A 27,235-nucleotide genomic window follows, 5' to 3' on the forward strand; every position below is an offset into this window, starting at 1 on the left:
TGCTAATTAAGTGCCTGTCAGTTTCCAAGCTAGCGACTGTCTCATCTTTGGCGCCGAAAAGAACTGAGACAAGCACTTGGGCAACGTGATTTATCTGCTGGACTTGTACTCCGAGAAAACAGTGTGCAGAGTTGTCACACATTAACTCTGTATCCTGTTTTTCCCCCAAATCTCCAATCATCCTGAAATATGCTAACCTGTTTCCAGTGTTTAGCCATATGTCATTTATTGCACCGAGTCCCTGTAAGTAAGCTCAGTGCGGATGTTATGTCACTTTTCCTTCCCTTGAAGAAACCCATTCCTTTTCCATCCCTATTGGCTCCACACAAGGGAGGAATGTGAGGCATGCTGTGAGTGATCAGCGTTCACCCCATTACTCCCTGTGCAATTCAGTGAAATGCATCACACTGATAGAAACAGTGATGTGAGCACTTTGCTGAACTAGCCTAACCAGTGTTAGACTCAACTCTTGTTTATTTATTTTCTGTCCGATCAATTCACTTGCTTTGATTTATTTTTTTCACATGCAATACATGGCTCTAATCCTGGTTATTAGTGCTCAACCTTTTATGCCAGGCCCCAAATTGTGTGCCTCTCATGTATTCACCATTTTTAATCCAAAAAATGCAGATTAAAACCATACAACCTTCTAGAAATTGTGTTGCCACACAAACAACTTGTAGTCTCTATTGTGTTTTGTAAGGAACGTATTCTCTGTATCAGTATTTACATGTCAACAGACAAGTGATAGGAACTTCATTTTATCGTCACTTGTGGCTTTTAAAGGTACAGTGTGTTAAATTTAGCAATATTTATTGGTAAGGTTTCATCTTGCAGTGTCACTCACCTCATACTTCCACCTCACACTTCCATTCCCAGTGTGTTGGTCTTCAGTTAGCTTTAAAACTCAAAAGATAGTTCCTTGTTGGGGTCTAAAATAGCAGCCTCTTGATATAATTATAAAAGACTCATTCTGGGAGTAATTAAACACAACAATTCATACAATCAGATGGTTGTGTGCTTATCAAATATTAAGTATATGAATTTTACCATCATTTTTTTGCCAAATTAACACAATGTTAGCCAAACATTACACAATGGAGCTTTAAAATGCATCCCCATTTAGCATAATTATGATATATTAATGTCTGAAGCATAATTGTACCAAACCATATAATTCCAAAATACTATTATTTTACATCATGTGTTTGGTCAATTTATGTCCGATTAAAAACGGTGTGGCACGATGTGGCACAAAACCTAAATCAAAACAGCTATGTAACAAAACCAAAGACATAACTGGAAGAATGAGACACGATAATGTCCTACTTCTTCATCTCCACCTGAAATCCTTTCATATCATGTGCTGTTTTCAGCTTCCACAGCGTCACTACCAAAAAAGTCGGTGCAGCTGTCATTAGTGGAAGGTGGTAGTGGAGGTTGTGAATATCCTGTATGAAGTAATTTCGAGGTTTCCAAATTTTTATTTGCAGCCACTGATTTGGCTGCAGGTAACTGGATCGTATCGATTGGAGAGGCATGAAAGAAGCGTCTAACACTTTGTTTAGTGTCATGTCTACACTTTTGGTCGAATAGAATAAAATAGTATAGATCTTTATTGTCGTTGCACATTCATTTGTACTGAAATGTAAAAATGGTGATTACATGTGGGGCACTGACTGGATGTACCTTCTTAACAACTGCCCAACACCAGCAACAAAACTCATGGAAAGTGCATGACCCCGACCCCCACCTCCTCCACACACCCGGCACCACCTAAACCCATGGGCACATTCACATTACAGTGTTGGCAGCTTGATGTGAATGAGCAAATACCATGGGTCCTCACGGGTCTCTCTTTAGAGGCCTGGCAAGAGTGGGGGTGCATGGAGAAAAGCGAGTGTTTCTCATGTGCATGAGAGTAGCCTGGTCCCTGCACAGTCACTTCACTGCATCTGTTTGAAGGGGAGATATACGCGCGGCACCGCTCGCTGGCTCCTTTCTTAAGATTGACTCGCTGAAGGAGCTGTGGGTGAGTGTTTAAGTAGCTCCCTGCCACGTCTGTTGAGGAGCTGCTGCTGTTTCCTCTGTGGGCCAACACAAGAGTGTGTGATTCCTCCGTGCCCAAGCGCCGTGTTTTCATGCTTTGAGTTGTGAAGAATCCATCCCTGGAGATCACGCAGGGAAGTCGTCGAGGCGACAACTTGACTTGCATAGTGAAAAGCAGGAGAGAAAAGAGAGCGAGTGAGCCAGGAATCTTTGTAGTAGATCAGAGGAGTTAACACCTTCAGCAGAATTATATTTGAATTGAAAAGTCTTAAAGATGTTCCCACAGGGGAACAACTGTATTTTCCTCTCATCTTCGTCTAATTTGTGTAATTTCTTTCACTCTCAACCTCTTGATTTTCTTCCACTTCTCGTGTTCCGTCTCCCTTTCCTTTCTGCCTTTCTCTCCCTCCGTCTGAAGGCCTTCGCCTGGTGGTCAGACCTGATGGTGGAGCACGCTGAGACCTTCCTGTGCCTCTACTCAGCTGACATGGACGCTGCACTTGAAGTTCAGCCGCCCGACAGCTGGGACAGTTTCCCCCTCTTCCAGCTGCTCAACGACTTCCTGAGGGTTGACTGTGAGTGAAGAGCAATTAAAAGAAAACATATTCAGGAGTCAATGTCAGACTAAAGTAGTCTAATGTGCCAGGAGTTGGTCAGTGAGGAATTGGTCGGACGTGAGGGTCTGGATTTAAGTGGAAAGCCATATTATCCACTTGCCCAGATTATTGTGAAGGAGTTCATGACACCTGGTACAAAAACAAGAGCCAAAAACAGAAAATATAGTTAATTCATAGGTCATACCTTAAGTAAATATAGTATTATTGGTATACATCTTACATTTTACAGATCATAGCTGAAACCCTTTGGAAAGTATAACAAACATCATGGTCTAATGTGTGAGATGGGACTGCCTTCTTTGGGTTGTTGTGATGTAGGTGATGAGTTTATGGCGCGTCCTATCTTCCTTACAATAACATGACATTTATATCCATTTCATATCGGTAACTGATTGTTATTTAGCTCTATGTCGTCTACTGCCAACACACACAACCACTGTGCTTGATTGAAAAAGAAAGAAAGAAAATACACCTTAAATATAAATGCAGTTTATGTTGTATTCATAAAGGCAATTTGTGATGGTGTGATGCAGCATTTATCTACTCTGTGGCAAGTGAGGTTGAATCCTCATCAGTGATTGTTAATGTTTGTATCACTCTTCTATTTTGGTTATACTCCTATAAAGAGTTTATACAAACAGAATTACGGCTGCTGTCGACTGCACACTGCAACATTCCTTACACAAAATCATTCTTGTCAACATGAGATGTCTGCATATGGCCTAAAGCAATGTGTGTGTGTGTGTGGCCGCGTGCTGCGTGCGCGCGGCGTGCGTGCGTGCGTGCGGCGCGTCGTGCGCGCGGCTAGGCGCAATGTAATGTGTGTGTGTGTGTGTGTGTGTGTGTGTGTGTGTGTGTGTGTGTGTGTGTGTGTGTGTGTGTGTGTGTGTGTGAGTGTGTGAGAGTGAGAGAGCAAGTGAGATAGTGTCTGACTGAAGATAATGGTAAAGTCTTGATGCTGGTGGTTGCTGTAGGCCAGCCATTTCTCTAATGAACTGCACTCACTGGCCTGCAGGAACACTGTGGAGCTGTCCGTGGTCCTGTAAAGGATCCACTCCTCACAATGCAGACTAATTGTCCCTGGGGAATGCTTCCCCTTTTCACTTCATCAGGCGGGAGTCAAGGAGAAGGAAGAGTGTGGTCCACTCATTCCGCTCAACACAGACGACTGCAAATAGCTCGTTATGCTCACTTGTTAGTGACATTAATTGGCTGCTGAAGTGCATAGCAATGAATGAAGCCACACCAGCTAGCAGTGAACAAAGGGAGGGATTTTGTATAAAGCTGGTTATTTTATACATATAATGTGAGACATTTAGTTAATAATACATCCAACTGCCATGTTTGATCGATTGATCCATTAGTTTCTTACTAATCACATCCATCCATAACACCATGTGCATGTGAATGTGACAATATGCATTTGCTGATGTTGCGAGATGTTTGTTTCAGTTAAAGGAATCACATTTTCTGAAAATAATTATCACATAAATAACTCAATAGAAATATTATATAATAAAATAATAATAATAATAATAAATAATCCAGAATAATATAGTGATATCATCACCAAAAAATATTATGTACATCCATCCATCCATTTTCTACCGCGTTATCCTCTATAGGAGGGGTGTTGCCAATCTCAGCTGATATGGGTAAACCCTGGACAGATCGCCAGTCCATCACAGGGTCACTTAGAGGCAAACAACCATCCACTCCTACAGTCAATTTAGAGTGTCCAATTTTACCTAATGCCCATATGGCATTTTTTTGGACTGTGAGAGGAAACCGGAGAATCCAGAGAAAACCCATGCACAGACAGGGAGAACATGCAAACTCCATGCAGAAAGGCCCTTGTTCCAATCCCGGTCTTCCGGTCTTTTTTTTATCCTTTTAAATAGTAGTGGAGAAACAACCTGTGGGTCATGTGACTATTTTTCAACAAGGCCTGCATGGGTCTGAACTGTAACTGTGTGTCATATAGTATCATCAGTGGGCCATCACAACACAAACCATCATCAATACCAGCTTCAGACCCAGCAGAGCCCCCCACTGCCCACACAGCATAACAACTGTTTTTCCACAGAAGGTCATCTGCGCCGTTGCCCCACAGCGGTGCACTTATCTAGCATTAAATAGCCTTGGCACTAGACAGGCGCCAAAGTCAGGCTGCCATTCCAGGAGTTAATGATGTCTTAAGTAGTAGTAGCTTGGCCACAGTGAGCCCCAGGACCACACTCCTGGACACAACACATCCAAGTGGACAGCAGCCGCTCAAGTGGCTAATTGGGAGAGCGGCAATCAGGAAGCACAACAAACATCGCACCTAGTGTGTATCATCGACCTTGACTCCAATGCCAGCACAGACAAACACTAACACAAACACACACATGCTCAGAGGGGGAGAGAAAAACAAAGAGGGAGAGGGAGAGGAAAAGCAGACACACGGCATGGAGCCGTGAGGCATCACATTAGTACACACTGGCCTCCATTTTATCTCCTGTGGTCTTTGTCAGTGTTGCCTTTTTACCAGTTGAAAGCTTGGCACAGACTCAGGGGAGCGTGTGCGTGCGTGTGTGCGTGTGTGTGAGAGAGAGACAGGGTTGTGGTATTGTTCAAGAGTAATTGTAGGTTACATTAAGTACGTCAAAATTGAACCTGAAAATGTGTTATTTTAAAACTGCATACACGTTTCCTGTATTTTGTGGATGTGTTTCGCACTGAGTTTGATTGAGTAATAATTATACTGTATGGTCCCTGTAGCATTGATAAAACAACAAATCATGAGACTTTTGCACAGTACTCCATTTGAAGTTGCACTCTAAATCCTTACTCATTTAAAGCTTACACTTTAAGTTGCAGGAAAGAACCATGAAACATAAGTTACTAGGGCTTCTAAGATTCAGATGGATGGATGATACTCATGGTTATTAGATTCCACTTGAGAAACTGTGAGGTGAACATGCTAAATGCAGGTGTAGTTCAGATTAAGAATCCCTTAAGAAGTGAAAAAATCCAAGGTGAACAGAGGAGCAACATGTTCATTGTTGTTTAATATAGTATAAGATATGTAATCTCAATTTGCACTGTTGATTGTTTCGGTTCACAAGCAATTTGGGCAAAGTCATGACAGTATTGAAAGGTAGTGTCTGGCTATTGTGATAACTGTAGTCTATCTGTATTTAACATTTGAATCCTGCGATGTTAGCAATTAAACTAGTAAAGTACCTCTATCAGTGTATCAATGTAGAACCACAGTGTACAGCTACATTTACACTGATGACAGTCAAGTCTTGACCTTTTGATAAAAACATCACGTCGTCATAAAAACTGACATGACACCAGTGTACATTGTAAAGTGTTGGGCTGTCTCACTCCAAAGATGCCCAACGTGAAACAACTGAGGTGATTTCGTTTATCAGTGCTCCTACTGTATATCATATTGCGAGAAAGTCTCAAACTGTTTGTGGAAACATTTCTGCCAGTATCAGACATTTAGATTGACCGTCTCACAGTGTGTTTGCTGTTACAATCTAAAGACTAGCCAGTGCAAATGCAACAAGCAATAACGCACTACTCAGCAGCAGCGTAACACAGTTATATACAATGGAGGCAAAACATAAATGGAATTCCAGAATGTGGAATTGGATAGAACAATTGGCAGAGTGATATTCATTGTTATCTTCTGCTATTTGCCACAGGTGGATACTCAAGACTCTTGAGTAAGTCTTGGAGAGAAATCCACTTGATAGGTTCAGTGGACTGACAGAGGGTGAAAGTGCAGGGGAGGTGGGTACGGTAAGTGCTAGGACAGAAGATGGGACACCCCTGTTCTGGTAGCGCTCGGTAGGTCATTCCACCAGCATGGAACGACCCACGAAATGAGTCTGAAAAGTCTTGTGTGAGGTGTTGGCACTGTCAGACAACAATGAATTAAATCTTATATGAAATCCCACAATCTGTAGAAGACAATAGCACTTGACTATGGACTTATCTTGACTTGGAAACCAAAGATGAAGACTTATTTATCACTTGCAAATCAGTGGTTTGTCCGACCTCCTACCTGTAGTCCGGTATTTAGTCTCTGAGGTTATGCTAATTGGCAGACTTGCAAACAGATACAGTTATTATCAGTATCTTTTAAACTAATTCTTATTGAACTGAATTATCACACCGACTCGTGTGATGGCAAGTGTGTGCTCTCACTGTGCTTTATCACCTCCATGTCTTCCGTCTCATGCCCTCCAACAGATAACCTGTGCAACGGGAAGTTCCACAAACACCTGCAGGACCTGTACGCTCCACTGGTGGTGCGATATGTTGACCTGATGGAGTCGTCGATCGCTCAGTCCATTCACAGAGGCTTTGAAAGGGAATCCTGGGAACCTGTCAAGTAAGGCTGCCTTACTTTACCTTTGCCCATCTGCTTTCTCTTTGTATAGATATAGTAACACCTCATTTGTTATTGCACAACTGTATTTATTTTAATATTGTTCACTTCCCATCCCAAACGTCTGAACATCTGGATAAACCACAGGTGTGTTGGGGAAAAAAAGGAGCATTTGATTTGAAAAGAACACAGTTGAACATGAGGGTATAAATATTATTCTGTGGTTTTTGTGTGGCAGCTGGAGGCAAAAGAAACACTTGAATAGGAGACAAAGAAATAAATTAGAATCAGATATTTCTGGATGCTGATGTCTCGCTCATGTCACACTGGTACCACTGGAAGAAGCTCAAAATGTACCACATTTTGAGAACCATGGTTCTAAACCGATTGAAAGGATCTTAACTGCTTGTTGTCAGAAACAAGAGGAATAACTATGTGAACAATATCTGTGAAGAAAATGAATTTATTGTTGAGGTTTCAGAAAGACGGCGTGTAGACAAGACGTGCCTTTGTGTACAGATACAAAACAGAACGCTTGAGTGTAAAACACAAATTGTGAGTCTCACAGTTCCCACTCTGTGGGTGACTCTGAAGTTACTGGGGGAGCTTTGACCTCTGAAGCACTGTCCATCAGCACCAATGCAAGAGTATCATTTCCGATGCTGAACAGATACACAGACGGGATCCTGTGCGTTCTTTATTTCATCAGCTTAACATGTGCCAGATGTTCACATCTCCAGAGTCAATATGCTCATTTTGACAGTGCAGTTGCACTCTTGTCTATTAAAACATGTTTTTTTCATTATTATTAGTTATTTTTCTCTTTTGTCTGATACATGACTTAAGCGAGATAAAATGCCAAGACTTTTCATATTGCACCATCACAGGGGAGGACCCCTGTTCACTATTGTAACATCTTGTAGTTTACTGTTTACAATCTCTACAGTCGCAATATTTTGGATGTAAATAAATCAAGAAAAAATGTCCAACAGAAAAAAAACAAGGCTTTCAAAACACAAAACTCCAGTAAAGCAGACAAGTTTGGATTTCTGGAAACATAAATGGGATTTTATTTCATTTTAAATGTGTTCATTTTCCACATCTCTTTTTTTTGTATCAGTTTTGATGCAGACTTTCTGTCCTCTGTCATTCTCTGTTTCTCTCCACAGAATCATAACAAGCACTCTGCCCACTGTCAACCTTCAAATGCCCAAAGTATCAAATCTAACTGTGCCAAGTGTTAACCTCCCACAAATGTCCAGCTTCTCTCCAACCAACTGGATGACAGCTAATCATGACTCTGAGTGTGTATCTGCATTGTCCAGCCCGAGACATGCACACATGTCCTCGGCATGAACGTGGCATCCAAGCCATTGTGTATGACCCCTAATCAGAATTAAGCATAAAGTGATGTAAAACAAACATTTCTGTTCCTCAGTGCCTTTGACTCACTTAGACATTTTGGTGCTAAAGTTCAAATGTCACTGCAAACTCAGACATCAATCTGACTTCTCATCATCATGTATGAGGTCTCTAATTTAGATCAGTTTCACTCATAACAGCACATACGTACACTTTATTTTTCCAGTATTCTTTTTGAGATTATTCATTTAAGGCACCAGCTATCTGTGGCTAATCATGTAACATCTGGGAAGACAGTGATCACTTCAAAACACATTATCCAATGGGTATGCACAGTTGACATAATTGCAAACAACATAAAAAAAAAAACAACACAAGCAAGAAAGCAGGCAACACAATCAGGAAGCTGAGCTTGAGGGTGAAAATATGAAAGAAGCAAAGGCGATTGAAAATGTCTTACATTCATATTTTTATTTGACGTTTTTGTTTGACACTGCTTGCACAAATTTAATTCCATAAATCAGCTATTTAAATGTGAGATGGCCAACCATCAAAGTTTCAGTTCATAGTGGCCTCAGAAAACATATTAAATTCATTTTAAGCCAAGTGATTTTTATGTGAAAAGTGAGAAGTCTTCTTCTTCTTACACATTTATGATACATTATTATTATTATTATTATTGTTGTTGTTGAAGTTTGCTTAATACATTTTTATGGCGTGTGCTAGGCCTATTTTCAGGTATGCAAAATAACATTATGTTTAAGACTGACATAGAACAGTACATTTCCATATCAGAGCATCTTTTAGCCATGTCCACACTGATGTGCTAAATAGTGGTAAATTTACTAAGTAATGTCTTTTTCATGTAATGATTTTTATTGTAATTTAAACACAAAAATAAGCTACCGCTGCTGTGTTCAAACCGGAATTTATTGTGTGATAATATAATATAATATAATTCAATACAATGTATCTGGTTGAAAGTGGGTGTTGTCATTAAAGACACTCTGCATATCTTATTATATACTTGACACATCATCTATCACACTTCAAAAAACTTAAGCGGAACGTTGTCTGCACCAACAACAGGGATTTCAGGTGTAAAACCTGTTTCTTCTCATAGAGTGTGACGCTGTCACCGCAGCACATCTTCACTATTCCCTCATCTGGGATCTTGTGGATACACATTTGAAAACACCAGCCCTGGATTTACTTATTGGGGAAATAAGAGAATGAGGAGAGCTGCATTTTTAGCTTCACTGTATATTTAGATGGTGGACCCGTTATATACGTGTGTTCCAAGAAATTGAGAGAGTTGGAAGTTAACAGAGAAGGAACTGACTTGGGGTTTTACACAGGCTTTAAGTCACATTCATGCCAATGTCATGGCATGGTGCGTGTGTATGGATGGAGGATGCACGCACTTTTCACTCTTGCTTATGTATGTCGTTTTGTATGTATTGTAAAGATGCAAAAACAACAAAGGATAGCAGGTGTAGAAAATATGTTTCTGTTATAGATAAGGCAGTAAAACTACAATACTATACAATATACATACTTGTTCATTGGTCATTTTTCTAATAATTTGCATAATGCCTTTATCCATTTTCCTAATTTATACCGTAGATCTCATCTCAAGCTCATCTAAAATCTGAAATAAAAGATTATGGATTGGATTACGGTATAACTAATTGCAAACACTTGTATTATGTGTCCAGTTATACTCTCTGGTTAGTAAGTCCGCTCAGTGATGACCAACTTGGTCCTGGTCCTGGTCCTGGTTGAACTTGCATCTTTTCATATATTACTATTCCAAAGCCTTTTCCTCCAGAGACCTGATGTTGTAGCCACCCAGATCCCAGACTCTGCCCTGTACTGGCTGTGGTGCCACTGTTCCTCCTCCTTTCCACACATTTTGCAGAAATCAGTTGTACAGAGAGGTGACATTAATATAAAATGGGAAAATGTCCTAGAAATGAATGAGTTGGATATTTACTTCCCATGAGACCGTATCACAGCTCATGAGCTCATTTCCTTCTCTAACTTAATATGACAAAAATATGATTTCTTGAAATGAACGGAAAGCCAGAAAATATAAAGAATAAAATGTGAAATGTGTGATGTGTTATATTCCCACACAACTTAACCACATTCTCAATTCTGTTTTGTAAGAATGTGTTTTCTGCCCAAAATAACGTGATGTCCACTCTAGAGCACATCAACATGACTTTGTTTTGACTGAGTGTTTGGCTAAAATGATGGTGCAGGATCAACACAATCTCACATGAAGTTCAAAAAGGCGGAAGATAATTCAAATGCTTTTGTTGCTGCACAAAGGCATACAGTCGCCATCTTAAATTCCCATTATCCATGTTGATCAACTCGCTAACAGATACCAGTTATGAAATTGTCATAAGGTACTTGTGTACTACATGTCAAAAAACAAACGTACAAATGGAATTGAGGGACAATACATATATCAATGAATCATAATAATAATAATACACAACCAATTCATAAATTTGGTTACAATAATAGTTTGCATTGTATAATAGCTGTACATACTATGACACCTGCAAATCACATTCTGTATGAAGCATAATTGAGAATGCAGGGTAGTTGTGTGAGAATGTGTTTTGTCTTTACTTTATTGTAAGTGGTGTAGACAAAATGATTTCAGTTTATTTGATTTCCGACCACTTAACTTTGTCCTGTTTGCTATCTATCAGTACAGTAGCACTCTAATACAGTACAAAGACGTGTAGCCTGCTCCCACACATTCACACACTCAAACCCACTGATGCCACTCGGGGTGCAAATGACAGGATGGAATATGCATAAATTGTCACCTTTATTCACTCAGAGCAGTGTTTATAACATGTTGAAGTGCATACAGTCTACACACTGTACACTCTGGTTATCACTGACACAGGCGTTTCAAGGGACTTTGAGGGCCCTTAAGCAAACGACACATGAGAGGCCTCACACATCAGCATTAACCCTTCATCATTTTTAAATTAGAAAGTTTTTTTGCAGAGAGGTGGTGACGTGGGGCCTTGTTATGGCCATTCCAACCATGTTGTTGTTGCACTCATAGTTGCTTTTTGAAGCAGAGGTTATATAAAGTTATAGTTATATAAAGAACTATTCCACCCACATGAATCTAATGCACACACCAGTTTTAAAACAGCTCATGGAAAACTCGATGTGCATGTAGATGATGACATCCCTTCTGGTATGTGAAGGCTACCGTTTGTAAAGTGAAGCCCAGGACGTCGGAAGAAAGTAGAGGTTAGCCACCAGGAGGCGACTCCATTTGAATGGAACGCTATGGGAAAATTAGCCTCCTTCTCAATTGATTTATTATGTCAATTAATATTTTCCTGAGCTGTTAACGGTCTGAATCACTAGTTTCACGTCTACTTTAGTGGCACATGATTGACACGTCAATATTTTCAAATTAGTTTCCCATTTAGAAGAAAAAAAAGACAATAAAGCACAGTACATGTAAGTGGACCCCAGTGTGATTGACAGCTGCTATGACCCAGTTGTGTATCTGTTTGCTGGTAGATTTGCAGTTGCAAAAACTGTCATGATGCCATGTCAAATCTAGCAAATCTTGAAGCTTCACAATGGAAGTTAATTTTGCAACCAAAAGACGATTTTTTCCTGGCTCATATGCAAAGGTAATAATGACTCTGGGCACTGAGGGCCACTGCAAAACTGTAGAGAGGGAAACCACTTAATAATTTAGTGTATTTTCTTAAATGATGTCATGATGACATGACTGTCATACTTCAAATTATACCTATGATCACAGAACGACCACATACCATTAGATTCATTTACAAATGTGTGGGGAAGTGTCCTTAATACTCTTTAAAATCTATGGTCATGAACCAAATGTAGCCATTCAAGCTTTTGATATACAACCCAAACTAGTAGAGAACCAGAAGAGAGTAGAACACTGCTATCTTTTACATTTCTTTTCCTTTTGATAAACCTCTGACCTGCTGTCCTGCAGTAATGGTTCGGGTACTTCTGAGGATCTCTTCTGGAAGCTGGATGCCCTGCAGACCTTCATCAGAGACCTCCACTGGCCTGAGGAAGAGTTTGGTAAACACCTGGAGACCCGGCTGAAGCTGATGTCCAGTGACATGATTGAGTCATGTGTTAAACGGTAAGACACTAAATTGACATCCAACAAATGTTACTGCTTCTACAAATTAAACACTGAATAAATATCTGGAACTTCTAAAACGATGAAAACGCTTTTAACTACGATCTTGTTCATGTTCTTGGTGCCACAAGTGATGAAAATGTTTCTTTTCAGTTGGGTTTGACTTTGCTGAATAAGTGGGTTTTTTTTAAGCAGTTTAATTCACTTATGAAACTTTTTTTGTATCTGCTTTTTGTGTTTTCAGTCCCACTCTAACCTGTTTACAGCCTTTTCACTTCACTTTTCTGTGATTCTTCACCTTTTGAGGAGGCTTCATGACCTTTGTTTTATAACCCTGGCCTCATCTCTCTGAATTCCTTTCCCCATCTTAAGGACAAGGGCTGCATTCGAAGTAAAGCTTCAGAGGAGCAGCCGGGCCACAGACTTCCGCGTGCCACAGTCCATCTGCACCATGTTCAATGTCATGGTGGATGCCAAGGCCCAGTCAGCCAAGCTATGTGCCATGGACCTGGGACAGGAGGTAAGAAGCACTCAGACAAATGTACAATTATAAAGTTCTCTTTTGAAATGTCTGAACATTTAAAGGTCATTAAAATGAATTGTTTTGTTTTGATTTTAAATGGCATTTGCAGATTAAGGTGTGAAAGTGATTTTTATTTGTATTTTATTTTACTCAGGCATCTTTGTTTCTTTGTGTCTCACTTGTTTTGCAGTGTTCACATTATTTTACATGTGCCATGTCACCTCTATCTTCCCCCCCTTTCTGTTTCTTTTTTTTTTTCCTCCTCTCTGTCTTGTGAAAGTTTGTGAGAGACTGGGTAAGTGTGGCTACAAATTCAATTGAAATCTCACCCTCCAGCTCCCAAATGTATAATTAGTCATCAGTTTTCCCTGTCTGTCTTCCTCCTCTGTAATTGTTTGGATTTCATTAGCATATGTGTAGATAGCTTTGAATATACATGGGGTGGAAGTGATAGGTCTCATCTTTCACAGAATCTCGTGACTGATGCAGATTTCTAACAATGAATTAATTATTGCGAAGTCCTTCACTGTTCTGCTAGTGCTGTTAAACTGAACAAAGGGATTTGTCACAATGAGGCTGTTTCTGTCACTGCAGTGCTTCAGCAGTACCAACTGTCACAGAGTCTTTTAATCTTTGGGCCATGCGTCAGTGGAGATTTTTATTTTTTTTTTAGTCAATAAAAAAATACTTTTAAAACAAACACTTGATTAACTCATTAATATTCAATGTAAAACATAGCAGTTTAAAATAATAACAAGAAAATGAAAAAGCAGCTCTTAATGAATTATTTTTGTTAAAGTTTTGTAATAGGACTTGGGTTAACTACCATAAAGGATTTAAATGATTGCAAATTGATTTAATTAACCCAGTGTTGTTTCCTGTCATTTGTGTGTGATTTCTCTGGACTTCACATGCTGTGTAATTAAGCCTTGTACCACTAGGGGGCACAAATCAACCAAATATTCTACTATTATTAGCAGAAGAAGAAGTCAGAGAACTATTATCTTACTGGGTATGAATTTGCCTGTGTTATTTTCGTAACTGAATTCAGAAGGACTATTTACACTGTTGTATTTTAATGTTGTCATAATGATCGTATAAAGGCCCTGGTATAATCATACCATGAGCTTCATCGATGGGTGCGCATAGACAGCGCATGCGCAAACTGAACTTCCGCCCCACTGGTAGGTGGAGTATTGAGCCCTGCTCAACACGCAGAAAAAAAAAAAAAAGAACAGAAGAATTTGTCAGCAAGGATAGACATCCAAGCCTTTCAGCTGTAAGCCGTTTAAACCAGACGTGTACGAGGGAGCTGTAGCTCTTTGTTGTTTGTCTCATCGTTGGTAGGAATACATCCTATTCCCAGCATTCAGTACTGCCACTCCATGGTGAAGTGGGATACTACAGGATCTGTGATATGTGATGAGCAATGCTATGCACACTTCGGCACGCATTCGGCAGTATGTGCATGGAAGTATACCACGGCCATAAGAGCTCGATATTTTCTGATACTTGTATTAAAAATCTGACAGTCACCAAATGTACGGCTAAAATCAGATGTTTTACCTGCATGTACACACACTGACTGTCCATGCAGAGAATATTCTCTGCAGCTGACCAAAGGCAACATAAGCAGCACAAAGAGCCAATTTCTCTGCCCCTGAGGCTCATGAATGGTTTCTCGAGGTGACACAGAGTGGGTGGTAATGCTAGCAACAGACGGGAAATGACGGTAGCTTTAATTCTTTAATCTGAACCTAAAAATCACTCCACTGGATTCATTTCATATATTATTTACTATATTTACAATTAAAGAAGTGTGTATTTCAGGGGTTAAGGGTTTGAGTTTGGTTGTCACATGATACTACAAGTATATTAATATAAAATAGGTATTAGATTGGGGTTAAAAGCATCATCATGTGAAAACAAACAAACACATTCTCTATGTGTAAATGTCCTTCTGTCATAGTAGCTCTGTTAATAAGCATCTAGGGCTGTCCCATAACTTACCTGTAGAGCTGGAGTTCGTGCCTTATATCAGACCTCACCCTCTCATTCTCCTCAACTCTCTGTCATATAGCATTTATTCATTTAGCCATCAGTCAGCTATGATAACATGCTACTACAGCTACTACTACAAAGATTTCAGACATGGGAAATGGCACATTTAATTAACTTGTCTTTTACACATAGTACTTTCCCCAGTGACACGCCATTGCCATTGTCACTCCTATTTTTAAATCGAGAGACCCCATGAAGACGCTAACTGCAGACCCATAATAACCAGTGTGTTAATACTTTTAAAAGATTACTTGGAAAGAACAACTGAGAACTTCCCCTACCACTAAGCAGTTTACCTTACATGCATCCTGGCTTTAGACTAAATCAGTCCACAGAAACATGTATATTGTACGCGACATAGAAATAATGGTGCATGTTTTATTAAACTACTATCCAGCAAAATGAAATAACATTAGTCCATATACTGATCTATTGATTACATGACCAATGTGCCATCGCATACCACTTGTAAAGCACTCGAAGAGAACAAATCTCTGTCATGTCCTCTCAGTTTGGTTCATGGATCGCAACCAGAATGTATTAATTTCTTACTTGCACCATAACCTTACATTTACAGATATTGTCTTCTAAACTTTTGGACTTGTAATGCTCACAAACATCAGCAGAAATAGATCTGCAACTGAGAAAACTGCTCGAGAAAGGATTGTACAGCGACTTCTTGGTTGTCTTAGTTTGAACAAAAGCATGATACTTATTTATTCAACCGCTGATATTTTTATTTTGTCATTGTCATATGTTGTCTCTCCTCAGGTTGGGGTTTATTGAGTGTGAATTGAAAGAGTAACCTGTCTACTTTATTTCTATACAGAGACAATATCACTCCCAAATCGACAATCTAATTGAGGAGACGGTGAAGGAGATGATAACTCTGCTTGTAGCAAAGGTACTGAATTGCATACTGTGACACACAATTGGCGGCTGTAAATCGGATGACCAGAGAGAGATAGTGTAACAACAAATACTGCAATGTGTCTCAGGGAAACTCAATTACTTACCCACATGTCGATTAAAGTGATCCATTAAGAAGTGCAGAAAAAAATCTTTAACTCAAAAATGTCTCTCAGACACTTAAATGACAAGGAGACCCAACTAAGAGACTTGAGGAGACTGAAAATGAGAGACAAAGATGAATGATCAACTTGGGGTGTGTCCCATTGCTGAAGCAGAAGCAGTATTTTTCATGCTAACTGGACGCTAATGGGCGAAATTGAACATGTGGGAACGTCAACACCTCAAAAGGGATGATGTGATCATTCACTGCCTTCTTCTACACAATCAGTGCTGCAAGTTAAAAAAAAAGAAGTGCCACTTCTTTTTTTAACTCCAGTTCTGATTAGGACAATACACAGTCACAATTTATGTTAAATTTAACTCATTTAGTGTTAACAACACATTAAGAATTTACACAACCATGAGGTTGTTGTGTTTTGTTAAAGGAGGTGGGACACAATCTTATTAATTTAAAGGCGGACAAAGAGCCATCACCAAGCCTGGGTTTTAGCTGCTTCAGCTGCTTCCCCTTCTGCATACAACTGTGTACTACTGTGATAAAGACCCCCTTTTTTATTTGAGTTTCAATTGTCATAGGAATTGTTTTCTCTTTTCCTGTTTCTTAGTTTATGGTCATTCTAGAGAGTGTCTTAGCCAAACTCTCCAGATATGATGAGGGGACACTCTTTTCTTCCTTCCTATCTTTCACAGTAAGTATAACTCATCAACAATAACAAAATATTTAATTGTCTTTCTTTCTTTTTATACCTGTATAATTACAGTGATATAGTCTTTATTTTTACCTCTATGGCTTAGTTCAGCTTAATATTTCAATATGTTCCTCAGCAATAACGACGTAACAGACCACATGCATGCTGACACTCTTTTTCTTGAATCATCATTTTGCATAAACTATTATACCTTATGTAAATTCAATATTTCACGCTAATTTTAAAAACAGTTAGGCTTTTTCACTCTGTACCAATCAGCTTAACTGGTTTCCCACAGTCTTACAAAAGCCACATTATCAAGCGTGTGAGTGCACTTTTGCAGTTGAAAATCTCCACAGTTGCCACTTCAGTGGGCACCAAACTACAGACTGCAGCTTTTGTTCTGGATATTGGTGCCACAGCTGGACTCCTGACTCTTAGTTTCATCTGCTTCTCTCTTTTCTCTGTCAAGGTGAAAGCTGCTTCGAAATATGTGGATGTACCTGTAAGTTATTTACTCAATTATTGATTGATTTATTCATCTATTTATTTGTCAGACTCTGTTTTAGTGATTGTGCACAATCTGACATGCATCCATTTTAAGATTTTAGTGCTTAAACAGTCACATAAATGTGTTGCTGGTGATTCTAAAGAAAAGTCTGGTTTAAAACACAACAACATGGGACATGAAATTCAAATCTGGGCAGGTTATGTCTGTAAATAAGAAGTAAATGTCTGCTGATGTATTATTATGCGGTATATTATGGTCCGTATAAAATCCACAAATGGTTTTACAATGGTTTTAATTTCTTAATAATTCATGTATAAGCCACAAAGCATAAACAACATTTGTGACTAAACTTTCATTCAATTATTGAGGCGTAATTTGTTCCCTAGCAAGGCATGTGTGTGTGTGTGTGTGTCTGTGTGTGTGTGTGTGTGTGTCTGTGTGTTCCTTGCATGTACAAATATTTGGAGTTCACATGTAGAATCATAATCTGGATGATACTACATGCCATATTTTCACTTCAAAGGTCCCTGTGTTTCCTTCACCCAAATGTCCATTCATAAGCATGTGGCCAGACACTGACAGCCAGCGATGCCTCGTGCCACGCTCTCTGCGCTGTATATATTGTGAGTCCATGTTGGACAACACATGCCCATTCTACTGTGAGGGTGGCAGCGGGGGCGGTGTGTGTGTGTGTGTGTGTGTGATTCTGTGTGGATGCATGAGATCTGTATTAGCTGCCAACACTTCGGCCGCAGCAACATGCCAAATTTCAAATTAATGCCTTGTCAGGGAATGTGACGAGGCACTGTGTACGCTGGCAGGGGTCACAGTTTCCAGCCCGGCATGCTAATTATGTCCTTAATGTCCAAAATTAGAGTTTGACTGGTGAAAAAAGACACTCATTTACACGTCGTAAGAGCCATTGCACATGTGATAACTAAGTTTAGTGGCGGTTAGCTATAAATGTTTTCCTGTAACTTCTTGAAAGACATTTTAGGACCACAAGTCCAATCCATTTTCCACAATGAATAATTAAAATGTCAGAATGGTAGGCATTCAAACTGTCTACCTTCTACCCTAACTGAAATGTGTGTATGAAGTGTGAACAAGACACTTAATCCCAAACAGGAACGGCCTCATGTAGTATGAGGCCGAGCTCCTACTTCATGCATACATCTGTGTGTCAGAGGTCCGTCCATACATGCTAACTGTGCATGCTCCATCTTATATGGAGCTTATATGGACCTTCCAGTCCACTTGGTGGCACACTCTTGTTCTTGTTCTCATAAAAAGGAGACAATGAAGAAGAGGGTGACTTCAACTTAACTCAAGCAAGTGCAGTTGCCTACAGCTAATCTGTGAAGATGTATCATTCTAAAGTGTTGGTTCATAGTGATTGTCTGAGATACTGGCACATAGTCAGGGCTGACTGTGCTCTGGGTGACTGCTGCATCAACAACTGATCTGAGACAGAGTCTCGCTCTTCTGAAAACACTGCATGGACACAAGGAAAAAATCTGTAATAGATGAAGGCTTAAATCTATGATATTTTACCAATATGTTTTGAATTAATTTTGGCCAGTGAAACGGTTTGGTTTGGTACAGTACGTATTTGTTTTTGTGTTTTCCATTAGTATTAGTACCAGAATAACCAGCCCGAAATGTTCCATTTTTGGCACCCTTTTTTGGTACCAGAGTAAAATGGTACAGTACGGTGTGGGTGGAGCAAAACACAAGCACGACCCAGGGCTTTACCATTCCAAACTGTACCATACTGTACTAAACTGAACCGTACCATCATGGAAACGCGGCACATTTTGTAAACCACTCAGTCACCTGCACCAAAGTCCATGCAGTAAAGATCTTAACAGACAGCTGTCATTCACGCTCCTGCAATAAATTTGTACAGTAATTGCTTTTTTAATCAGGAAAATAACTGCAAACAACATTTGCTTATCCAGAGGTCAACTTTATCCTTTATGGAGACACTGATTTCAGTTATGTGTCCTGATTTTGTTGTTGTTGGTGCAGGTATTGGTATTTAATGAATATAAGTTCTAGAAAGTGGGTTTCATCAGAACTGTATTAAATAATATTGTAACTAAACAGTGTCATCCTCTTTTCCCTCTTCCCTCTTCTGTCTTTTGCAGAAGCCAGGGATGGATGTGGCCGATGGTTATGTAACATTTGTCCGTCATTCCCAGGACATGCTGCGGGAGAAGGTCAACGAGGAGGTGTACATAGAGCGATTATTTGATGTAAGTAAGCAATAGCATCTCCACACTCCACATAGGGAGGCTTAATAATAAACACTTTCATTCCATCCACCTGGGAGATTAAAACAAACACAAGGCAGTTCTAATAGTCCAGTATCCAGTATCAGTCATCCAGGTGATGAGTGATGAGATTAAAGAAATCTTCAGTGCTATGCTTTTTCTTTTCAATATTATTTTGCTATTACAAACATCATTATTATTAGTAGCATTATTATTGTTATTATTGTTATTATTATTATTATTATTAATATTAATAATATTAATAATAATAATAATAATAATAATAATAATAATAATAATAATAATAACAATAATAATAACAATAATAATAATAAGGAGATTATGTAATGAGCCATGTTTGCTTGTTTGTCTCTCTAGATACCTCACTCACTCACTCACTCCACTGCTTTTTTCCTCCTTTATCAACTGGAGCTAATCCCAGTTTACATGGGGAAAACACCACAACACCCAGGTTTTGTAGTCACATAGACATGTAATGGGGCATGGTGCCAGCACCAATAGGTCCACAGTCAGACACCTGGGTTTGAGGAAAACCAGTGTGGTGCTCGACAAAATACTAAACTGAAGCCTTCAAAACGTCAGTTCAGAGTTGGTTGCCACTTGCCTAAAATGCAGTTAAGTTAAAAAAATCTTACAAATACTGTGTATTCGCTACTTTAACTTTGTTCAGCAAAAAATAATGCTGCCGTAGTACTTAAAATGATGCCAGATCTATTGTCAACACTAATGATTATAATCATTGCACCCACTCCATCATTTGATTTAACTTTTTGGCTGGATCTGTATTCCAATATATTAGGTTCAAATGTGTTGATGCTCATTTACTTCAGCTCACTTTAGATCAGCCAACATCAGCATCTTTGTATCGTGTATGTCAGTCATTTTGCCAACATCTCATGCAGCTTCATGTCTTTCTGGGTCTTTTGCAAGTTACTCTGTGAAGCTGACTGTACTGATGCATCATAGTCGGTCTTCACAGCTGACAAACTGTAATCAACCCGAGCTGTAATCAACTTGCAAAACAGTCCAATGTTTTCCTCCCTTGTGTGAGATGAGGTCAAGTAAATCTCTAAGCCTCACTGTTGAGCCTCCTCTTAGTTCAAACTGGAGGTTTTCTCCCCTAAATGTACTGAAATAATCACCTCAGCAGTGACACACTGCTCTCCGCGAATCCTTCTCTGTTTCTCTTTTTAAAGTCGCCCTCTTGCATGTGTGCGCCACTGTCCTCTATGCTCCTCCCTATTAGCTCCTTTGTCTCATGGTGTTTCTGTGCACTGTCTGCTGATCTCGAGGAGGGATTATCCTCAGCGGTGCTCTTTCTGTCTGAATCGACAAACAACAGTTAATCGAGTGAAAAAGAAGCACAAAAGACCACTTAGTAAGAAGCCTTAGCTCCATGTTTACAAGCAGTCACCTACCACCTGTTAAACTCTCATCTAGGAAGGTGGAGGCTGGGGTGGAGGTGGCATTGGTGTAACAAGAAATGAGTGAGGGAGGAGTGTTATTTAAATAGACTGCCTTGGTGAAAGAGTGGCTGTGATTGCAGCATGATTGATAGCCTGCGGATGATCATCCACCATTCCAAGTGTTAAAACTTTTTGGCCACATTTTTTTTTCCCAATTTTCTGTTTTCATTTAGTTTTTGGTTTTTTTGGAACCACAAATTAAACATGTGCTTGCTGCTGCTGTGTGTTGCCTCAAATATTGTGGAGTTACAATTCTGTGTTAAGGTAATTTTATTTTTTTTATTTTTTTCTGCAAAGGTTGCAGATTATAAATACATTTATAATGTGACATTTTGGCAAAACCTTTAGTATGTGCCATAATGTTTCACACAGTTCACAAGCATTTGAATTTAAATACATTTCTCATAATGAGGTGAAGAGGAGGTGATAACTAGGAAACGGTTATCATAACCTCAGTTCTGCCAAAAGTGCCACAGCCGGTTAAATCACCATGCACGTCTGCGGACGTGTAAATAATTGACATTATTTATTTATTTATTCTTTGAAATGAGCTCACTATTTGTGGTTTGTAGAAACAATCCCGAACACATATCTAGTCACTCTTGTGGTCAGCTCCCTTGTCATTTAGACCAATTTCTATCCAACCTGAAACTGTGTGTGGTCAATCACAACCACGCGTTTAAAGCATTAACTACAACTATGGTGGAAACCGGACAGAATGTTTAACATCGTAACCAACAGCATTGCAACCACCTCACACAGTCAAACAGACGGATACATGCTTAGACGTAAATCAAACCAAACAACGGAAATAAAAGTCACTGGGTTGAAATATAGAGCAAGGTGGTGATTTAAAGTTGGTTCATTCTCAACCATTCGTAATGGCATCTAAACCTTATTTTGAACTTTCACTTATTCTCTATTGCTTATGGTGAACCTGATGAGTGTAGAAACAACGTGGTTCGTAACCCTTTCATGAATAATAACAATAACAGATAACAGCAAAGTCGCTCTTGTGTGATCACATCATTCATTCAGAAGAAATGCTGTGGTTAAAGGTTTCCTACAGCATGGATTTCCTCATCCGTCAAAATGTGGCGTGCCAACCACCTCTGCCCACTCAGCACAATGCACACTGTATACTGTCTGTACAGTAATCTGGAATCAAAGATTACTGAGGTTAATCTGTGACCTCCAACGGGAGACAAACACACAAACATGTTTTCTAAAAGTCTTGATGCTCTTGATGAAGTTATTTATGCCCTTATTGGACTTAATGGAATTTGCTTCATCACACTCAAATGACGGTCTTTGCCTTTTAATCCACTTCACACTGGCTGTGATTTGTTTTTGTTTTACTGTCAATAATAACTGAAAGGCGGGGGAGCTGAAACAACAGTGAAAACAGTGGAGACCGACTTCTCTTCTGACCGTGTGGAAGTGCTCATCTCTGCATCTCTTCTGTCTGAACACTTGCATCTATCTCTTCATGCCTTTGTGTTGAATCAAGGTCTGAATTGTAACACATCTCCTTTCCTCTTGCTCTGTGCTGGTCCTGACACTGGGTGACACTGACAGAGAGGTGTCTGGTGCTGGATGTTTGCTGCTGTTCATTGCTGCATCTCGACCCGCTGCCTCGTCACGTATCCTGTTTTCCTCCAAAAGAGCTTTTCTGCCGAGTTTTGTCTCACCTCTGGTTTCCCTTTGTTGTCATCCTGTATCAGTTCTCCCCACGGCATTGCACAGGCCGGCGAAGGTGTCACTAGCTGGCTTCTCTCTGTCACTCTGTTGTGATTTTCTTGTCACTCTACCCTTTTATAAATCTACCCCGCTCTTTCTTGTCACACTACACGGTGCATTAATGCTTGGCTTTTTCCTCAGAGGCAACGTTGCTCATCTGTAGGTCTGAAGTCATTTTCCATGCCCTTTTAAACTGCAACATGGCTCAGTTCCAGCCAACCAGATCGTATAATGGATATAATGTCTGGTAAAGTTTCCATTTTTAGATTTTTGATACATTGACCTTACAAACGCTTTTTACCATGGAAGACCAGACAAGTGAAGTTGAGTGAGTCATAGCTCTTCTCTTGCTGCTGTAACATGAAATTAGTTTTAACCATTAGAACATGAAATAGTAAAAGTGGTCATATGGTGGTGGTGGTTGCAAATAAATCGAGGCATGCTCATTAGTGTGAACAGCCACAACAATTTAAGAACAGTTAGGAAAAAAAAAATTATATATGTATATATATATATATATAGACTTGAAAGAGTATATCTACTTTATACTTGCCTGAGATCTTCAGTAGACTACCGTAGAGTTAAGTCTGGATTTCAAAGTAAAAACTGATTTGTCTTAAAAGACTCCTACTTTATTTTCGCTCTATTTTTTTGATCAAACATTCCCACTTAACTGGAGCCTCGAGGACACATAAGTCAACTGTCATCTATTTGTTGAACTTTGAGAGCTTAGAAAAATGTCTTTCTATTAAACTGACAATTTCACACAATTTCATAGTCTTTTAAAAACTATTAATTCTCTAAGGGGACAAATAGAGTGGTGTTACAGCTCACCAAGGCAGTGTGTGTGTTCTTGTATTTAATACCTCTTTAGAAAGATGTCTGGCATAAATGCTGACCTTCTCTGCAACAGTAGTCCTCATGGAGACCTGGTCCTAATGAGCTAGAACCTCATTTCTGTGCAAACTGGTTAAAGACAAATAATATTTAACCAGATTTTTATTTCATTTTCTAAGATTGAAAAAATACCGCCTTGGAGAAGTGGAGGTCATGCACCTTATTTTAAAATGACAAACTTAGCATTAGTACGTCGCAGGATACTATTTTAGCAAAGGACTTAGTCAAAACCAATGAGCCATACGACAGTGCTGACGAGCCACCTCATTGTGAGAGTGTATGAACACAGGTTGTAATCCTCACCAGGGAAACAGATATAATAATGAAGTCATCAGTACACAAGGGAAGGGAGAGGCCACCTAACAAAGCAAAGATTAAGAGGAGTCCATCCTGACCTTATTTTTAGAGGACACACACACACAGAGTGGCAGGGCTATTCTTCTTAGGACATTGCATTGAATTCTATTCATTTGGACAGCCTAAACAAAGCGTTGTCCCTAAACTTAACCATAACCAATTAACGCCTAACCTTAACCTGCACCAAACCACAATTTAAATACCCTGTTCTTGTTTAAAAATACATAAAGTGCAAACAAGTCTGTCAGAGCAACATATACAGCAAGCGCTTTGAAAACCCAGCTTTATATGATCCATTTGACTTTTTTAAGACTAAAAAGACATTATATGATGTTTGAGAGTAGGCACATTTTTTTATGCTCCTTGACAAGATTAAAGTCTTTACATGGGCCATAACGTAGAATTAAAGGGCCTCATCAAATACCCTAGCGCCATGAAAGCTGACTGTAAAGAGATTACAGTTCTAATCACATCAACACATCAGATACTTTAAAAAAATGCTTTATTTTACACATTCCTGCCAAATGTGTATGTGAACAACAAAGTTTGTGTTGTTTTTTGGACAGACAGAGATGGAGACACTTTCTCTCAGCCTCAGTGTAATTTAGCTTTCTAAATCATTGTTGGCTGTGATTCCTTCCAGAGACAATCAGAGGTTTTATACAATTTTAATTGGGATTAGGACATGCATTTATTTTAAGACGTCTTCTAATATCAGCCACAGTAAGAAGATTATTTCACTGTGGCCTCTTAATTTCCAAATATGTGTCAACACTAGATATTTGACATCTATGTGGTATAATGCTTACACTGTTAAACAAACAACAGCATCTCAGGAAATGAGTCATAATCTGGGAAACATTATCTGTAGCTAATACTGTCTATGTTCTGACATTAATTGATATTTGACCCACTTCTCTTACCAATCAAGTGGAAAATGCTTTGCACTTGTTGTTTCTGCTCCTTCCTAAGCAGAGAATTTGCTACTTCTTGGTGTTTTCCGTAAATCAGATTTACTTTATGCCATTTTACTACAATTGCGGCGAGCAATCCAATTGTGAAATACTTAATATTATTGTCAGCTTTTGTAGGAAATATTGTGAAGGCAGGTGTCTGTGAAATCCTGATTAAACTTGCATGAAAATCCCCTGCAGAGAGGTGGCTCTTGTTATGCCGGTATTATTGCTTGATCTGTTGCTGCCTCAGATCATCTCCATATTAAGCAGATACAACTCACAAGTCATTTTGCATAATGTCTTTCTTTTTGTGTCACTCAAACGCCCGTTGGTGCAGCTCGGACAAATCTGTAGTGATGCACCCAGGTCATCAGGTGTTTGAGTCTTTGATTATTATACACCCCCACCTGGTTGACCCAGTCAGGGATGATCAGTCCCCATCTGCTACAACATTGAACACCTCCTCTGCAGTCTCTGTGGTAGCTTTTCTCTCCAGTAAACTTTTGCTGTCAAGGAGTCAGAGAGCTTGTTGCAGTGACTGGCATACAAAGCCCTTATAGTCCAACTCACTGAGTTCACAGCAGGTCCTCCACCACATTGTCTGCACTCCACTGTGAGTTCAACTAATGTTCCGTTCTTGCACTTGTTGGCCTCCTCGATCCAATTTCCCCGAGAGACACTGAGTACCACTATCATAACTGAGGTTAAGCAATCAAATGTTAAATCTAGATCACGCCTAGGTCAAAAATCTTCCAATGAAGGACTGAAGCTAGCAACCCTTCAGTTTGACTAGGTTTTCTCTCCTCCCCTGGCGAAGGCAATGCTATGCGTTGCCCTGCTAGGATTCTGAAGTCATTGAAGTTAGTTCATCCATCCTGCAGTGTGTGTATTTGTTGCCATGTCCCTTTGGTATTGTGTTGTGAGTACAGTGGAAGTAGGTGTTACCAGGGCCTTCACTGCATGGTGAGAGGGATTGTGAGTCATCTTGGTCAAGTCTGAAGTGGGCTGTGCATTGGGGCAATGATTCATTTATTATTTGCCTTGTGTCTGGGCTCACTCTTACTGTAGGTGTAAGAAATAGGTAAGGCACTATCATCTTATTTGATGAATTACATGTGCTGTCCAGCATCGGGATGCTAGGATATCACAGCTGGGGGCAGGACTATGTAGAGCCAGGTAACACATAACCGGTGTGACTGTGGCTCAGTTGTAAAGTTGTTTGATTTTCAGTTAAAAAATCACGGGCTAGTCTGCACACATTTTTGTGTCCAAACATTTGACTTGTACTGTAAAGCAAGCAAAATGTGAGGCAACTCATCTCTTTGCTGGCTGTATTCATACAAATTGAAGATGGCTGATATCTCTTTTACCCTGTAATACCAAACAGTCAGGTACAGGTAAAAGGAGAGCATATTACTCCATCACCAAATATCATGTTCTGACAATTTTCTGTGAGTAAAGTCAGATCTTCGTGTAACTTTGGTAACTCAACATTAATGTCATTGAAGATGGAATCAGGAGCCCCCCAGAAACTTGCTTCATGTAGTTCGCAGCATCCCTGTATTAGTCTGTGTGTGTGTTCAGAGACAGAGAGAGAAATTAATTTGGTTTCCCCCTTCATCCCCCCGCCTCCATTCCCTCCCTGGTTTAGTTCTTGAAAGAGTGGCTGAAGAGGCCCAGATTAAAACAGATGTGCTTAAATGATACTGAAGGGGGGACTTAGCACGACAGAGCCCCAGGGATCATTGATTAAAAAAAGCCATGTCTTTAGCCTGAGCTAAATCCAGTCCTGCACTGATACACCACAAAGAGAGCAGGAAGGAAGAACAAGACGGAGATGGTGCTGTAGAACAACAAAATCTGACACACCCCCTTCCAAACACACAGACACAAACACCCCCCACCCCCTGGAACTAGGCTTGCTGGAGATACTGGGATTACGTAGGTCAATTATACACTTAATCTGGCTTCGGCCGGAGCGGATTAGGAGTCCTGCTCATTGATTGATTTGAAGTATTTCCTTTGACCTTGGTAGTTATCAGATTCACAAGCATGGCAAAATTGCACTTCTGTGTGACGAAAGTTAAAGCGCTTTTTAATCGCTGCTG

At 39.7% G+C, this 27,235-nt stretch overlaps 1 protein-coding gene across 22 annotated transcripts in view; it reads left to right on the top strand.

Annotated features, from left to right (window-relative positions):
- Window positions 1-27,235, top strand: part of cadpsa (Ca2+-dependent activator protein for secretion a) — a 123,629-nt gene that overhangs the window by 82,724 nt on the left and 13,670 nt on the right. For 8 of the 22 annotated variants that reach the window (XM_044023615.1, XM_044023616.1, XM_044023621.1 and 5 more), the window contains 10 exons: window positions 2,468-2,624; window positions 6,918-7,059; window positions 8,226-8,360; window positions 12,443-12,598; window positions 12,971-13,118; window positions 13,402-13,416; window positions 16,012-16,086; window positions 16,820-16,903; window positions 17,376-17,408; window positions 19,565-19,672. In XM_044023615.1, the coding sequence (XP_043879550.1) occupies window positions 2,468-2,624; window positions 6,918-7,059; window positions 8,226-8,360; window positions 12,443-12,598; window positions 12,971-13,118; window positions 13,402-13,416; window positions 16,012-16,086; window positions 16,820-16,903; window positions 17,376-17,408; window positions 19,565-19,672 (1,053 nt within the window). The remainder of the gene's footprint in view (window positions 1-2,467; window positions 2,625-6,917; window positions 7,060-8,225; window positions 8,361-12,442; window positions 12,599-12,970; window positions 13,119-13,401; window positions 13,417-16,011; window positions 16,087-16,819; window positions 16,904-17,375; window positions 17,409-19,564; window positions 19,673-27,235) is intronic. The other 14 variants (XM_044023625.1, XM_044023626.1, XM_044023630.1 and 11 more) reach the window with 3 other exon arrangements.

This window comes from Solea senegalensis, linkage group LG4 (assembly GCF_019176455.1).
Source record: "Solea senegalensis isolate Sse05_10M linkage group LG4, IFAPA_SoseM_1, whole genome shotgun sequence".
In the NCBI taxonomy this organism is placed as follows: domain Eukaryota; kingdom Metazoa; phylum Chordata; class Actinopteri; order Pleuronectiformes; family Soleidae; genus Solea; species Solea senegalensis.